At 38.9% G+C, this 17115-nt stretch overlaps 1 protein-coding gene across 1 annotated transcript in view; it reads left to right on the forward strand.

The window, feature by feature from the left end:
• Positions 1-17115, forward strand: part of Khdrbs3 (KH RNA binding domain containing, signal transduction associated 3) — a 160238-nt gene that overhangs the window by 63699 nt on the left and 79424 nt on the right. The window contains exons 3-4 of the mRNA XM_076835960.2: positions 9475-9591; positions 15600-15746. Coding sequence (XP_076692075.1) covers positions 9475-9591; positions 15600-15746 — 264 coding nt within the window. The remainder of the gene's footprint in view (positions 1-9474; positions 9592-15599; positions 15747-17115) is intronic.

Raw genomic sequence — 17115 nt, forward strand, 5'->3', positions numbered from 1 at the left:
TGCCATGTTCTTCAGGTTGAGTTGTTTGTGAAATGACAGCTTAACTTAATTGTTCCCCAGGGAACATTGCCAAGCCACAAATAGAGTTTAGCTCAATTAAGAATAGTTCAGAAAGGCACTTGGTCTTTGCCAATGAAGAATATCACAATCACGGCTTATATAGACAGGACAGTCTGATTTTGTAGTGAGACTCAAATATGCTTATAGTTGTTAGTTTGCCGTTTTTGTAATGACTTAAAAATTTTTCTATTTACAATTTTAGTTTTGTTGTGTATGATTATCTTGTTGGTAATTGGCATCTGGAGAAAACCCTTGGTCTTAGAAATGATAACATTTCACTTTCAATGCAGATGAACAAATGAAATTATTAGTAAATGCATATTGACTAATGGAGTGATGAATTTACTTAGACACATGAAATTATTTATAAAAATGAATGTTGAAATGTATTAAGATGTTACAATCTATCTTGCAGATATAGTTGTCAAATACATAAATCTGGAATTAAATTAAGGAGAGCCTTTATTTGAAAGAATTATTGCTAGAACATAGAGAGGATCTCTGCACTTGGCGAAGGAGCTTAATACAGTGGGAGGCCTGACTGAGGGTGAGACTCTAGGGCACCACCCAGAGGCAAGCAGACAGGGCTTTTATGGGGAGAAGTGAAGGAGGCTGCCAGGTGTGGGCAGGTGGGATGAATGGATAGCTGAGGCAGGATGCGGCAGCAGTCTGAATCTTTTATCCTGAGCTTGGCCCTTTTTCCAAGGGACTTTTCAGCTGGCTCAAGTTGTGGGTAAATCATAGTTCAGGGAACTGGGCAGAGAAGCCAAACTAAAGTTTAGTCAAGCCACAGCATATAGCCTTTTCTGTGTCTACTTTCCTGTGGGTCAAAGAATAGGAATTTAGAGGGTCTGTGTCTCGCCTTGTCATAAGTAAATCCATGGCTGTGAGTCCCATCATCTGGGGAAGAGTCTTTTGCAGTAAGCTGTTTCCAGGAACACAGAGAGCTCTCTGAACCGTCGTTGCTGTTCTCGAGTACAGACCGAATTCAGGTGACATTCAGCAGTGTCGCGGTACTCGGCACACTGCCTGACTTCATCTCCCCAGCAACCTGAAGTCTAATGGCTTTCACAAGCCACCACACCAGTAAATGTGGTGAAACTGAGGCCTGGAACTGCTCTATGCTCGTTGGTTAGAGGGAGAACATATCCCAGCGACTTGCTCAGAAGTCCAGAGCAACGGGCCCTGAGGGGGGCTTGCAGGACCCATGGCTGGGGAGATGAAATCTAAGGAGTTTAGAATATTCTCTTGGTCCAACTATTGCTTGTGACTTTTCTTGAGAATGCTGACTGTGGCTACCTCAAGGGATTTTGTAAAGTTTTTTATTCTCAAGGTTTTTTGTTAGTTTGGTTTTTGGTTTTAGATGTTCCTTTGTTTTGCAGTATTGGCGATTATATCCTGCTGCTCTCTGTCACTGAGCTCCATTTCCAGGGTCTTGCTAAGTTGATTAGGCTGCCTTCAAACTTGGAAGCCTCTGCCTTAGCCTCTTAGGTCACTGGGTTTACAGGCTTGCTTCACAGACCAAGTTTAATCTTGTTTTTTTTTTTTTTTTTTAACTATATTAGGGTATTTTATAGAATCCACTGAGGAACTGAACTTATGAACCAAGAGGACAGTAGTGAGAGCTTCCAATCTAATAGGAGGTGACCCTTATTGGTGAGTCTTCTGCGGAGTAGAATTTCTCAATGGGCACAGCTGGCATTTTATACAGGGCCCTGCTCCCTTGTGCAGGGCAGCTCATCACTTCTGATGTGTGACACCAAGGCCTTTGCCGTGGTGTACACTAAATCCCAATAGCGACCCCAGTTGTTAGCCAAACAAACTTACTTATTCACAAATGCCCAAGGGAGGTGATGCAACCTGTAGCTTGCGGGATGAGTGAGCAGTTGAGTACATTGCCATCAGTGTGGCCCAGCTCAGAGGACGTGGCACAGTAAGATCCCTTCAATAGATGAATGGATAAAAAAAATGTGGCATATATACACAATGGATATTACTCACCAATAAAAGAGAATAAAATCATGGCATTTGCAGGTAAATGGTTGGAGTTAGAGAAGATAATGCTAAGTATAGTTGACCAATCCCCAAAAACCAAATGCCAAATGTTTTTTTTTTTTTTGATATAAGGAGGCTGATTCATAGTGTGGTAGGGAGGGGGAGCATGGGAGGATTAGATGAACTCTAGATAGGGCAGAGGGGTTGGAGGGGAAAAGAGGGGGCATGGGGTAATTAATGGTGGTGGAAAGTGATGATCATTACTATCCAGAGTACATGTATGAAGACACAAATTAGTGTGAATATACTATGTATACAAACAGAGATATGAAAAATTGTGCTCTGTATGTGTAATAAGAATTGTAATGCATTCTGCTATCTTACACTAATAAAAAAATTTACATAAAAAAATCTGAGCCTCAGAATCCCAAGCATTCAAGTAGACATCGAGTCCTTGGCCCACCTGAGTGGCTTGGGCCTGGCCCTTTTGGTTGGTGTGCTGGCTCCCTAAGTAGCTTTATGGATGGAGGGAAGTCAGCTCAGTATAAGGTGGTGTCTTCAGAGAAAATTCCACATATCCACAGTAGTTAAATTCATTGGTCTGTTACATTTTAAGTTTAGATAATCTGCTGGCTATTCTTGTAGGTATTTTTTATATATTTTCTTACTTAGTTCATACAACAAACACCCATGGTACATACATGATCCCTGTGCTGGAGACTGAAGGTCTGAGATTTAGGAGGGTTAGTCTGATTAGAGAGCTCCAGCTGACACACAGTGTAGGGTTGAGTAGAGTTAAGAACAAAGAAAGGATTAATGTTTCTGATAGTGAAAATGATTTTAAGACTTTAATACATAGAATCCCGTGGCTTTTTTATTATGTAAAAAATTTATTAGAGCAACAAATGAAATACAGTTGACTCATCATTAGTTTTATACTTAGCCCAATGTTCTCCCTACTCACTGCTCCATCAGTATATAACTTTATTCATCAAAACTTTTGTAGACATCTTGATAATGGCCCAAACTGGAGGACAATCTTGAAAGGTATTTTTAAAAATTAATTTATTTGTCCATAGTAAAAACCTAACAGTTGTATGTATTAATGGGGTGGTACCAGGTGAAATATTGATACATGTATACATTGTATAATGTTCAAGTCAGGTTAAATGTATCTCCTCAAACACTTATTGTTTGTTTATGGTTATAAACAAAATATCCTTTATTCTAAACATGCATCACACCAGGTGCAGTGTTGGTGTCACATACCTATACTCCCAGCTGCTCGGGAATCTGAAGCAGGAAGATTGTGAGTTCAAAGCCAGCTTCAGGAACTTAGCAGGCCCTAAGCAGGTCAATTAGACCCTATATTTAAATAAAATATAGAAAAGTGCTGGGGATATGGCTCAGTGGTTAAGCGCCACTGGTTTCAATCCCTGGTAGAAAAAAAAAATCACATAGTCTTGTTCTTAACTTAATACCAGTAAATAATGAACCTTTCCCATCCCTTGGCCTTTGTTCCTCAGTAGTGACCTCATGAAGCATTGTCTTTCTGTTCCTGGCTTGTTTTACCTAACAAAATGTACTCCTTTCCATCCATGTTGACAAAACAGTGGCGTTTCCTTCTTTGTGAGGGCTCATTGGTGTTCCTTTGTATAAATGCACTGCATTTATCCGCTCATCAGTTGATGCACACTTGGGTTGTCGTGAACAGTGCTGCAGTGAACATGGAAACACACATGTCTTTTCTGTATACTGATTTCATTTCCTTTGGATATGAACCAGTAGGGGATCTTATGTGGTTTATTTTCAGCATTTTAAGAACCCTCAGTACCTGTGACTGTACCAGTTTGCATTTCCACCAATAGTATGCAGTGTTATTCTTACCAAAGTGGGTTAATTTGACTTTGATTAGTGATGTTGAAAATGTTTTCATTTTCTTATTAGCCATTTTATGTGTTTTTTTTAAGAAATATTTTCTAATCAGGTGTTGTTGCCATTGAGTTTTTTGAGTTTCTTATATAATCTGAGTATTAACCCTTATCAGAGGTATAGTTTGCAAATATTTTCTCCAATTCTTTAGTTTGTCTCTGCATTCTGATCATCGATCATCCTTTTCCTTACTCTGCAGAAGGCTTCTGATATAATCCCATTTGGTATTTTGCTTTGTTTTCTGTGCCCATTTAAACGTCCCGAAGCTTTTCCTTGTTTTCATGTAATGCTGTCTGAGTTCCAGGTCTTCCACTCCAGTCTTTAGTCCATCTGAGTTGGTTTTGTAGCTGTAAAGGGTAGGGGTCTAGTTTCTTCCTTCTGCAGCTAGATACCCAACTTTCCCAGCACTGATTATTAGAAAGACTGTCCTTCCTCTGTTGGGTGAGGTTTGCACCTTGGTGAAGACCAGCTGGCTGGAGATGTGGGTTTACTGCTAGCCTCACTATTCTGTTCACTTTGTTCCTATTTCTGCCTTTATGCCATAGCCATGCTGTTGGATTGCTATAGCTTTGTAGTAAATTTTGAAGGCGGTAATGTCATACATCATGCTTTTGTTCTTTTTGCTCAAGATGGCTTTGACTGTTTGGCTATTTGGGGATTTTTGAAGTTTCATACAAGTTTTGGGATTTTTTTTCCTTTTTCTGTGCAGAATGTCATTGGTGTTTTAACAGGGATTGCACTGAATCTGTAGATTGCTCTGGTGCTACAGACATTTTAACAATATGGTTTCTTCCAATCCATAAACAGGATGAACTTTTGGTTTTATGTGCCTTCTACAGTTTCTTTCATCAATGTTTTGTAGTTTCATTATAGAGATCATTCACTTCTTTGATCAAATTCATTCTTAGGAATTTTATTTATTTATTGGACCTATTATAAATGAGATTACTTTCTTGATTTCTATCTCAGATAATTGACTGTTGGCTTATGGCAATGCTACTGATTTTTGTATAGTGGTTTTATGTTCTATAACTTTGCTAAATCCTTTTCATTCTAATAGTTTTTTTGGTGGATTCTTTGGGATTTGCTCCATAAGATCATGTCATTTACAAACAGTGGCAGTTTGACTCTTTCTTTCTCTTGCCTTGTTGCTCTGGCTAGGATTTCCATGCAATGTTAAATGAAAGTGGCAAAAGTGAACCTCCTTTTCTTATTCCAGATCTTAGGGAGAAAGTATTTAGCTTTTTTTTCAATCCAGTGTAAGGTTAGCTTCTTATGCATGGCCTCTGTTACGCTGAGAGATAATCTTCCTGCACCTGGTTTCTTCAATGATTTTATCGTGAAGAATGTTGAAGTTCATTGAATGCCTTTCTGCATCTTTGAGATGGTCATAGGGCTCTATCCTTCATTCTGTTGATGTGGTATATCGTGTTTACTGATTTCTGTATATTCAACCAGAATCCTGTGTTTTTTCAAGTTACCTGGATTAAATCATACTGTTTTGTATATACCAGTTTCTTCATTATCAACTTAGATGTGTAGACTGAATGTTTTCTAATGCCTCTTAATTTTTATCAGTTAATAAAATTTAGCCATTTAGGACATAATGTGAATGACTGTGTAATCACAGAAATTTATTTTTACTCCATTCTTGAATCTTCTAAAATTAATATAAATGAATAAAAAAGATGAACCTGTGAAGATAGAAAGGACGAGTAAGACAACAAAAGATAATGTCAGTAAAATTTTGGTACCTTGCAAACCTGTGGTAGATGGTCACGTCTCACAATGGTAGAGAACTGGGTGCCCTCAGCTTGCCGTGTGCAGCCAGAGTATGCTCCCTGTTTGGGGGAACAGATTTCAATCTATAAGGTGGATTTAGAGGACAGCACTGGAACAAGGAGTACTGCCAGACATTTTCCCATCTCTGAAGCCAGTTGTCTGCCCTTCCACACCCTGGTAAAGGACAGAGTGGGTTTCCTGAAGAGGTCGAGGAAGAGAAGTCTTCCACCCTAATAAGACAGAGGGCTTAGATGAGATGTCACCTAGACTGCAGGGGGATTGCATCCTTAATAGCTTGCATGCTGAAGGCTGGCTTCCCAGGATCTGGCAGCCAGGTAAATGCCTCCTCTCAGAAGACTGGGGGATTCCCTTCAGTGAAATGCATTATCCAGGACAGGGAAGTGTAGATACTGAATTTGAGCAGCTCTTGATGAAGAAATGGGCTTGCACATTCACAGTGTAGTCTACCAGTTGTCAGCCCTGTGGATGACAGCAGAACCCCAGTCAGCATTTTAGAGCCTCAGTGTGTTCCAAGAGAAGGAAGGAGAGGATCACCCAACATTCCAAAACAGTCCAGAAGGTATAAGGAGCCAACTCTCAAACAGAGGAGGAAGCCTTTGGAAGAAGCACATTCTGTAAATTCCAAGGCATAGAGGGGCCCCTGACATTAACATCTGCAGAAAGAAAAGAAGTTCTATTTTTTTCCCTGCAAAATAAAAATAAAATACCATAAAAGGAAGCAATGGCAGCAAAGTCCTACTATTGCTTTACCATTTGATTGCAGAAATGAGAGAATCTGTAGATATATAAGAAATGGAGTCAAATCTTCCAGAAAATAAAATTGAATCAGGAAAAATAAGAGAGAAACTCGGAGATCTAACTCAGGAGGTCTAGTATCTACATAATGTAAGTGCCAGAGAGATGAGGCAGAGGAGATGGGAAGCAAGAATAAGATGGGTGGGTGGGTGAGGACACACACCTTCTAGTAGCTCTTGACTTTATAAACTCTGTGGAGTTTAACGTTGACAGAGAAGCATATTTAAATAATGAAAAGCAAAAAAATATTTTTATAACAATGAGGGTCTCCTTCCATTTCCATGCAATTTCCCTTCTCTCTCCCTTTCCTTCCCCCATCTCGTCCCTGTTTAATGGTGATCTTCTTCTCATGCTCTTCCTCCCTGCTCTGTTCTTAGTTGTCCTCCTTTTATCAAAGAAGACATTTGGCATTTGTTTTTTGGGGATTGGCTGGTTCACTTAGCATAATCTGCTCTAATACCATCCATTTCCCTGCAAATGCCATGATTTTGCCATTTTTTAGTGCTGAGTAATACTCCATTGTGTATAAATGCCACATTTTTTTAATCCATTCATCTATTGAAGGGCATCTAGGTTGGTTCCACAGTCTAGCTATTGTGAATTGTGCTGCTATGAACATCGATGTAGCAGTATCCCTATAGTACGCTCTTTTAAGGTCTTTAGAGAATAGTCCGAGAAGGGGAATAGCTGGGTCAAATGGTGGTTCCATTCCCAGCTTTCCCAGGAATCTCCATACCGCTTTCCAAATTGGCCGCACCAATTTGCAGTCCCAGCAGCAATGTACAAGTGAACCCTTTTCCCCACATCCTCGCCAGCACTTGTTGTTTGACTTCATAATGGCTGCCAATCTTACTGGAGTGAGATGGTATCTTAGGGTGGTTTTGATTTGCATTTCTCTGACTGTTAGAGATAGTGAGCATTTTTTCATGTACTTGTTGATTGATTGTATGTTCTCCTCTGAGAAGTGTCTGTTCAGGTCCTTGGCCCATTTGTTGATTGGGTTATTTGTTATCTTATTGTTTAATTTTTTGAGTTCTTTGTATACTCTGGATATTAGGGCTCTATCTGAAGTGTGAGGAAGTGAGGGGAAAGGGGAAAAAAAACAAGGGAGAGAAATGAACTACAGTAGATGGGGTAGAGAGAGATGATGGGAGGGGAGGGGAGGGGAGGGGAGGGGGGATAGTAGAGGATAGGAAGGGCAGCAGAATACAACATACACTAGTATGGCAGTATGTAAAAACGTGGATGTGTAACCGGTGTGATTCTGCAATCTGTATACGAGGTAAATGGGAGTTCATAACCCACTTGAATCAAATGTATGAAATATGATATGTCAAGAGCTATGTAATGTTTTAAACAACTAATAATAAAAAAATAAATAAAAAGAACCTATAAAGTAAAATTGTATTGAGTAATTGAGTGAATAAGGCATTGAAAGGGGCAAAAAAATATTTTTATGTGAAGGTTAAAAATATATACTTGAATTTTGGTTGAAAATCAAAAAAACTAAAAATAGGTAAGGAAAAATAGCATTTTGATTTTTAAAAGTATTAATTAATTTCAAGAAAATTATTTAAAGTGTCATAATTAGATAAACTGGGGAACTATTTTTTAAAAACAGCAAAACACAACAGTGGCATAGATCATTAAAGAAGTGGCAATTGTATTTGAGTTTACAATCAAGAATCTTGCAACAGGAACAGTTTTCTCCTGATAAATATTGAGTTTCTATTTGGGAGCCAGAAGCATTTGTGATTTACCTTAATTATAGTAAAATATTTAAAATTTTTATGTAATTCCTAATAAAAATTATTTTATTCAAGGTATATTGATTAAAACTGGGTGTGGTGACTCTTGCCTATAATCCTAGCAGTTCTAGAGGCTGAGACAGGAGGATTGCAAGCTCATGGCCAGCCTCTTAGTGAGTCCCTAAGCAACTTAGCAAGACCCTGCTAATTGCAACTTAGCAATTAAAAAAATAAAAAAGGGCTAGGACTGTGCCTCAGTGGTAAAGCACCCCTTGGTTAAATCCCTGGTATAATAAAAACAGTATGTTCATTTATCATTCAGCATGTATTTATCTGCCAAGTATTGTTCTAGGGGAAATTGATTGATTTATATGGGCACGCTTAGTCCTCAGAACAGCCCTAGGAGGATAAGTCAGTTTTGTTGTCATTCCTATATTACCCATGAGGGAACTGACACAGACAGGTTTAGGTGACTTGCCCAGGGTTACTCAGTTGGCAAGTGGAAAAGCCAGTTTTAAGACATGACATTTTAACCTCAGAGGTCATCCTCTTAATTTATTTCTACTCTGCTTGTTAAGTAAACTGTAGGCATCTACATTGAATAAATTGCCCACCTTCTTATATCTAGTTATTTTGGAAGAGATTAATGGATTTTGTTGTAAAGATTCTGTTGCCACTGAATGCCTAAGAACTCATCTAGATCCATCCACACATTGGTTGGATAAGTGAATTTCAGGTACTATTGTGCAAAAGACTCCAGGCACGGGTAGTGACCAGCCTAGTGCATTCACAGTGAATCTGATATCATTTTCTTCATCTGCATTCCTATCACTATTCATCTCTGATAATCAGGATAGTGATTCAGAAATTTTGGGGAATTAAGTCCATTCACAATTTATGAAATAAAGGCATCACTTAAAGCAATGGGCATAAATTATATCTCTTAAAATTTCACAGTTTTCAGTACCACTTTACATGGTTTGTGGACAACATCACAGTACGATGCACGTAGCAGGAAGTAAGTACTGGTTATTAATGAGTGATCTGTCACATACTATATAGTGTTTCCTAATGTTCAAGTTTGGTAATTGCTTTAAGATATGAATGTTACAAATATGGTTGGTTGATTTGTTTTTCCTAGTTCAACTTTGTGGGGAAACTTTTGGGTCCTCGTGGCAATTCTCTGAAGCGTTTACAAGAAGAAACTTTGACAAAAATGTCCATCCTGGGAAAAGGCTCCATGAGAGATAAGTCAAAGGTAATGTGCATCATACACAGTGGCCACTTTCCTGGGCAGGTGTCACGGGTCCTTAGATCATCCATCGTGTTAAAACCTGATCTGCAATAGCTAACCAGGGGTCTCAGTGGAACTGTATGAAAATTTTATGTGAGGTGATTTGTGATGCTCTTTAGAAAGTGAAGTCACTCTGACCAATTTAAACATAGGTGGTATCTTAAACCTGTATTTGTAACAATGATAACGCTTATTTTTGTTTTATTCAAGAGTACTATGACACCTTGTAGGTAGTATGATAGTACTAGAATTACCATGAAGAGAAATAAATGTTACCTGTGGTCTCTCCATCACTGCAGCTTCGACTAGTTCCTTTAGGACTTTTTCACAGTCATGTACTGCATAAAGATGTTTTGTCAATGATGAACCACACATGTGACAGTGGTCCTATGAGATTATATTCCTTAGTGATATTGTGGTTGTCTTTGTGCATTTGCATAAGGAAACAGCCTAACCATGCATTTCTAAGAATTTACCCCTGGGTTAAGTAATGCATGAGTTTAGTTAAGTATAGTTGAGTTTATAGTATATACAGTTTTCTTTTTGACCTTTAATTGATATCCTATGTATGTTATGAAGTTACTAAAATGGATTTGAAATGTTTCTATTATTGTTTACTATTCTAAAACACATTCTAAAACTTGTTCTCAACAAGCTAAAAGTTACTGAGTTATTTTTATTGATCACTTTCTTAAAAACTTGAAAGATATTTCCACAGACCATAATCTGTGCCACTTACATTGATCTCTCTTGTCACTTGTTTTCTTCTGATTAAAAGATTTATATTACCAAGAACCAAGTCCACATTCCACCATCACCTACCATGAAATGTCAGGCAATGAGAGAATTAGATGTGAAAGGTTTTTAGATGAAATCCAGTCTCTTCACACACACACACAAAGTCCATCTAAAGTAATAGTTTTTATAATAACTACAGCCACTATGTGCTTTTTGAACAGGACTGAGGGTCAGGCACAGCATGAGACATTTTATATATATCAGTCTTTGTTTGCTTTGGGAAAAATATAAGAAGACAACATTTTTCTTATTTCACATATAAAAAAACAAAGAGAACTCGAGTTATTATCTAGCTTAATCAGAGACATTCGTTATATTATTTGCCTCACAGGTAATAAAAGCATGTTCTTCTGACTCCATTATGCCAGTTTTTCCACTACAGTAATGGAAAATGTGTCAGACCCATGGGAAAACAGTTTAATGAACTCTAGATATGGCAAAGGGCAAAGGGGGAGAGAGGAGAAGGGAGCAGGTGTAGGAATAGGAAAGACGCTGGAATGGGATGGCCATCTTACCCTAAGTACATGTATGAAGACACCAAGGATAGGACTCTGCTTCGTGTACAACCAGAGATATGGAAAATTGTGCTCATTATCAGTAACATGAATTGCAATGCATTCTGTTGTCACATAACAAATTAAAATTAAAAATTAAAAAAAATTAACAATTCAAGGAAATGACCAATAGTTTGTAGATAAGTTTTTTTAGATTCATAAGGAGAGTGTTTTCACTATTGTTAAACTTCTACCTCATTAAACTTCTCAAGATTTTAGGGAAAAAAAATAAAGATTCTCAGACATATTTAGGGTAGAAACTAAAAAAAGAAAAAATTGTTTGGAATGATCCTAATGTGTGCCTGAGCTTTCTTCACTGTTCACCGGGCCTTGCTGTCCTGAATAATGGTACTGCAATTCCCCTAAATCATTTTTTGTTGCAGTGGGAGAATACGTCACCATATTTTGGCCGGTTTATGAGAAATTGTGTGTGTCTTATAGGAAAACACTCCACACTTGCTGGTACCCTGATTCAGTTCTCAGTGAGGCCGTCTGGTCATGAGTATGTAACATGAGCAGTGAAGCCCATAGACCTGGGAGTCCATTGTTCCACGTTTTTGTTGTTGAGGGAGATCTGTGTCAGAAGCAGTATTTTGTGTGAAGCGAGGGAGGCAAATCTTTATCTAGATTATAGGTCCAATTTACAGTTAGTACCTGGCTATTCCCATACAAATGGGACCCTAAACATTTTCAGCTTGCTGTCAGGATTTAGTGGTCCTTTCAATTATGTTGTCATATCAAGGGCTTGTGGCTCTTCTGTGCTGTTGGCATACAGAGCACTCAGTAATGTCAGTAGCCAGTCATCCTTAAAAAGACAGTTGGTGGTGAAATAGCACATGAACACTATCCCTGTCTCTGTGGTCCCTTTGTTGATGAACACCCTGAACAGTACTGAGATGGATCGAAAGTGAAACACGTGAGCATATGCCAAGTGAGTCCTCTAGAGTGTGGTCACTGAGACCAGCTCTGCATCTGCTTGGGACCCCCTGTTTTTACACATTGGACCTCTTTTCCACATCACTTATCACTCATTTGTTAATCCCTTCATTTCTGTGTTTTTGACCACATGGGTCACCAGATCAAAAGGAGGATTCCATTAGCTGATCATTCTTAACTCCATCAAGACACCCAGCAACTAGAGGAATCGTATATATTGTGGATCTACAGTCCACTCTGCCCACTGTCAATGGACCAGGACCAGAAATCCATCTGTCTCTTGACTTCACACTCCCCACTCTGACCTGTGGCCCTTGGTGAAGCAGCATTTGGTCAGACTCAGTTCTGTTAATACTCACACTGTCTATTTATTCTCATTATATACTTACTCTAGTAAAAAGTTTCAGACCCTTGTTGGGAAGACTAGGAAGAAGTGTCACTCACTAGGAGATGTGGAAGTTACTAGTACCACATCTAGTGGTTCTGGATTTAACTCAGTTATTCTTTTCTGGAACCATGGAGCAAGAGTATGGTAGGTAGGAGCTTATTGCAGGCCAGGAGGTAGTAAGGAGTAGTGGGAATGAAGCATGGGAATGGCCCTCTCCCTTCAAGGCCTGTCCCTTCTGTTCAGGCAGTGTAGGAAGAGCCTTACCAGATACGCTTCTGCTGTGTGGAGCTCTGTGGGGTCTTAGGCTTTGGATGATCTAATCTCAGAAGAGAAGAGACTGGTCCCTGTGTGGTCTTTCACATTACACAAGATTGGACTCTACAATGAGGGCTCCATCAGCCTTCAGCTATGAGTACTAAGACCTTCTAGGATTTTCCTGATCTTAGAATGATAAAATAAAGCCCTGTAGTAGTCAGTTTTCCATCACTATAGCAAATACTTTAAATTATCAACTTAAAAATAGAAAAAGTTTATTTTGGGCTCACAGTTTTGGAGGTATCAGTCCATGATTGGCCCTGTTCATTTGGGTTCTGTGACCAGACACACATCATGACTAGAAGTGGTAGCAGAGAAAAACCACTCACCTTGTGGCCAGGAAAACAGAGTAGAAGGGATTGTGTTCTCTTCTGTCCTTCAAGCATACTCACAATAACCTGAAGGAGTCCAACCAGGCCCACCTCCTGAAGGTTCCACTGCTTCTCAGTAGTGTCTCCCTGGACATTAAGTCTTGAATGCGCAGGCTTTTGGGGATACTTCAGATCCAAATCATAGCAAGCCCAAGTCTCTCATTTCTTCCTTTAAACTCTTGAATACAGAAAGAAACATCCCACTGCACTCCACCCCAGCACTTTTTCCTCTGGCCTATCACACTCTACGGTTGCACATTATTTCAACTTTTGAAAGCATTTCACTGAATATGACCACAGGTGATAGCTTAAGTAACAGGTGTATTACGTAAATGGATATTACCAGTATTCCGTCTGCTATATTATAATGAGATACTTACTGCTTGGACTCTTCAATATTGATTTCAGTTGGTCCTTTTTACTGGTTTAATTTTCATCTGCAGAAATTAAATTCACTTAATAATATGTTTATTTCTAATGAGAATCACATTACTATCAAAATCTCATTCTAAAGTATCTCATCCCTTTACATTCTCAGAGTGATCACTATTTTAAAAAGTCTAAGCAGAACTTAATTTATTTTCCTCTTTTATTTGCTACATTGATTAAAATTGTATGAGTCTCAATGGATAGGCTTCAGCTGACTGTGTAGCCTGAGAGCACAGCAGTGCTGGGGTCTGTTGGGATTCTGTCTGTGCCAAGCATCCTGCTGGATGTTCTGCCCACATCACCTGCTGTACTTCTCCATGTCCACTTACTGGAGGCTGATCTGCTAGGCAGGATTCTCAGGGTTTTTTTGTGTGTGTTTACTCCTTATTTTAAGATACTACACTATGCTTACCCCCATTTGAAGTCACTCCTGTAACATGAGGATAAAGTGACTGACCACATCATACAGTAAATGATGTATTTGGGCTTTAAATGCAGGTCTTTACAGAGTCTGTGTTCTTCCCCAAACAATACCCTGCTTTCTGTCCACAGAATGGTTTGTGAGAACTCTTTACTGTGGGATTGAGGAATGAATCTAGTTTTAAGACATCCTTCCTGTTACAGCTTGAGTGTGTGACAAAAATGAGAATATAAAACCAACAATTATAATCTCTAATTAAATCATTTTTTGCTATCATATTAGGAAAAGATAATTTTTTCCCAGAAGTTTGTGCTAGGAGAAATGAATTGCAGTAGACAGAATCCAAGTTTTAAAGTTGCAGCTATGAAACAGAAGAGTTTCTGGTCAAATGTTTGGAATGTTCTGATTAAAACAACCAAGAGTTGACATAAAAGAATAGGCTCTTCATAAAACTGAAGACAAATTTCCAAGGAAGTGTTTTGAATATTATGGTAGCTTATATTTATTCTCCATTTTTTTTCAACTTCTAATTCACTTTCCATAAAATGGGAAGGAAACTAGAATGAATGAGTGCCCACTGTATAAAATGCAATGTACTAGACAGTATACACACTATCTTCTTTCTACAGGAATTTATATAATGGTGTCCCATGTGTTCTCAATGGCTCTACATTGATGTGCAAGTGTTACCACCACCAAACTCATTTTGTGAATTAGGTGTTGGATTACATATAATCTGTCTAACCTCACCTAGCTGGTGACCAGGATAGCAAAGATTCAGGAGCATCTGATTAAATCTCATGTCCTTTTCATATTCTAGTTTTCAATCTTTGTTTTCTTCATAATAATTTAAATTAAGCAAAGTTAAAACCTTAAAAGTCAGAATCAAGGGATAAAATCATGTTCCTCTAGCATTTGCATCATTGGCCCCTGAGCTCCTGTTGGAATTAAAAGGAACTGTTGCAGGAACTTCTGGGATTCTCTTATGGGATAGATTTTTTGAAAAAAAAGATACACTGAAGAAAGACTAATGGAAGACACAGATTCTAGAAATCTGGAAGTGTAATTCTAGAATCAGGAACCATAATAGACAGGAAAAGGTGGGTAATAGAACCAAATCAGTAGTCCCTTAAACAGCTGTTTTCCTCCACCTTAATATTCCTTGAACTTCATTATGTAAACAAAAATTTAAGCAAATATTCTCGTAATTGAATAAAATTTTAAAAGTTTTCAAACCTTGTCTTAGTATAAAATTGCATTTCATACATTTACTATTTTATTCTCATCATGCCTGGCATGGAGATGAATGTGCACATGAATTCAGAATGAATGATAATGTTTAGCCATTCACTCAACAAACACTTGTTGAACACCTCCTGATTCTACCCACTTTTCTAGACATGAGAAATTCATCATCAGACAATCAGTCATGGTTTCTGTCCCATAGATATCACCTTCTAGGGAGGGGAGGAAGAAAAGAATGAAGAAACATTAAGGCTTTGAGATGCTGTGGGGCACAGAGCACAGCCAGGGTGGAAGGGAGTGGGAGTCCAGCCAGGTTGAGGAACACAAAGAAGGCCTGGGGTGGGTCCTGGGGTGGCAGCATCAGATTTGCAGTGTAAAGGTTCTGTCTTGGGGACAGGGTTTGCTGTTAAGTGAGTCTTCTGTGACAGCCACGTGCTGATAAGCTTTGGGGAGTTCTCACCTTTTTTTCCTTTTCTTATAATGTCACATTTTTAAACCTGATATTCTTTCTTCAGGAAGAAGAATTGAGGAAAAGTGGAGAAGCAAAGTACTTCCACCTCAATGATGATCTCCACGTCCTCATTGAAGTCTTTGCCCCACCAGCAGAAGCCTATGCCCGGATGGGCCATGCCTTGGAAGAGATCAAAAAGTTCCTCATTCCTGTTAGTACAAATTTTATTGATGGTTAACTGGTACTTTAAAGTTCTTTCTTTATTATAGTCCTTGATAATTCTTGCCAGTGGTTGTTATTTGCATTGCTCTTTATCTGTTAAAAAGCTTCAAACTGGTCATGTCAAGTAGGTGCCTTTGTGAATTACTTGGGATTCTCTCTTCTTTATATGTGGGCTAGGGCATTGGAGAGAACAGCACTGCTAAGTTTATATGGCTGGAGAGTGTGAAGAGCACAGCCACGAGTTCAGGGTTAACCACGCCAAGCTGTAAGCTTTTATATGACCCTGAGACCACCTCCCAAGGGTACTGTTCTCCCCAGTTCCATTGGTGCCTTCCACAACATAGCCTTGTGCTGGTGTTGGGCCTGTAAACATGAATAAAAGTAGCCTCTGCACTCAAGGAATATGTAGTTTAGGGGAGGCGGAAACACTCACAGATAATGCCAGCACATGGCAAATATGATGACAGATGTGACCGCAGTGAGCAGATGGCAAGCACACTGTGCACATGTGTAGCTGGCTTTGGCCTGGCGTTTCCTCTCCTGTGAACAACTGGTAGTCTGTTTTAACCCTCAGACACCCTCACATTGCTAGTAAAGTCATTCTTTAAAGAGAATACATCTCTACCTTTGTTGCAAAAGTTAATGTAAGTCTTTCATGTGATTTGTATCTCAGTGATGAAGAGAACTTTTGTGTAATTTTCATGCTCATGATCAAAAAACAGAACAAAACAAAACAGAAAAGACCTCCACAAAACTAGAGCATTTGACATTTTGTCTCTCCAGACAGTTTATTTTGGAAAAGCTTGACACATCTGCTGAACAGCTTACTGGGTTGGACTGGGTCCTCGGTGATCCTGAGCTGGTAGATTGACTTATGCACTGAGGCGTATGAATTGTGATGATGCCATTTGTGAGGAAAAGGATTGCGTTTATAGAGGAAGACTGTTTTAAGTCCTGATTGTTTTCAGAAGGCGATGAAATGAAGTTCCATTATTTAATAACCTGGAACCTGAAAATGATCATTCTGTCTAGTTCCCACAAGCAAATATGACAGCTTATTTCTTCATTTAGTTTATGAACAGTGCTTACTCTGTGTAGACACATGTGAACTGATAAAGACATGATCTGATCTCTGCCATGATAGAGTTTATAGTGTGAAGAGAGAGAGGCATGAATCATGTGTTCATATAAATGACTGTAAAACACAACTGTGGAAAGACTGTGACCTTGCTGGGAAAGAGGTGGCAGAGCTGTCGACGATAAACCTTCCATCCTATGACCTTTGCAGTCTTCCATCAAGACATGGGATCGGATTTCCCCACCGTGAATCTGGGCTGGCCAAAATAAGTCTTTGTCTA

The sequence above is a fragment of the Callospermophilus lateralis genome, chromosome 16, assembly GCF_048772815.1.
Source record: "Callospermophilus lateralis isolate mCalLat2 chromosome 16, mCalLat2.hap1, whole genome shotgun sequence".
NCBI lineage: Eukaryota > Metazoa > Chordata > Mammalia > Rodentia > Sciuridae > Callospermophilus > Callospermophilus lateralis.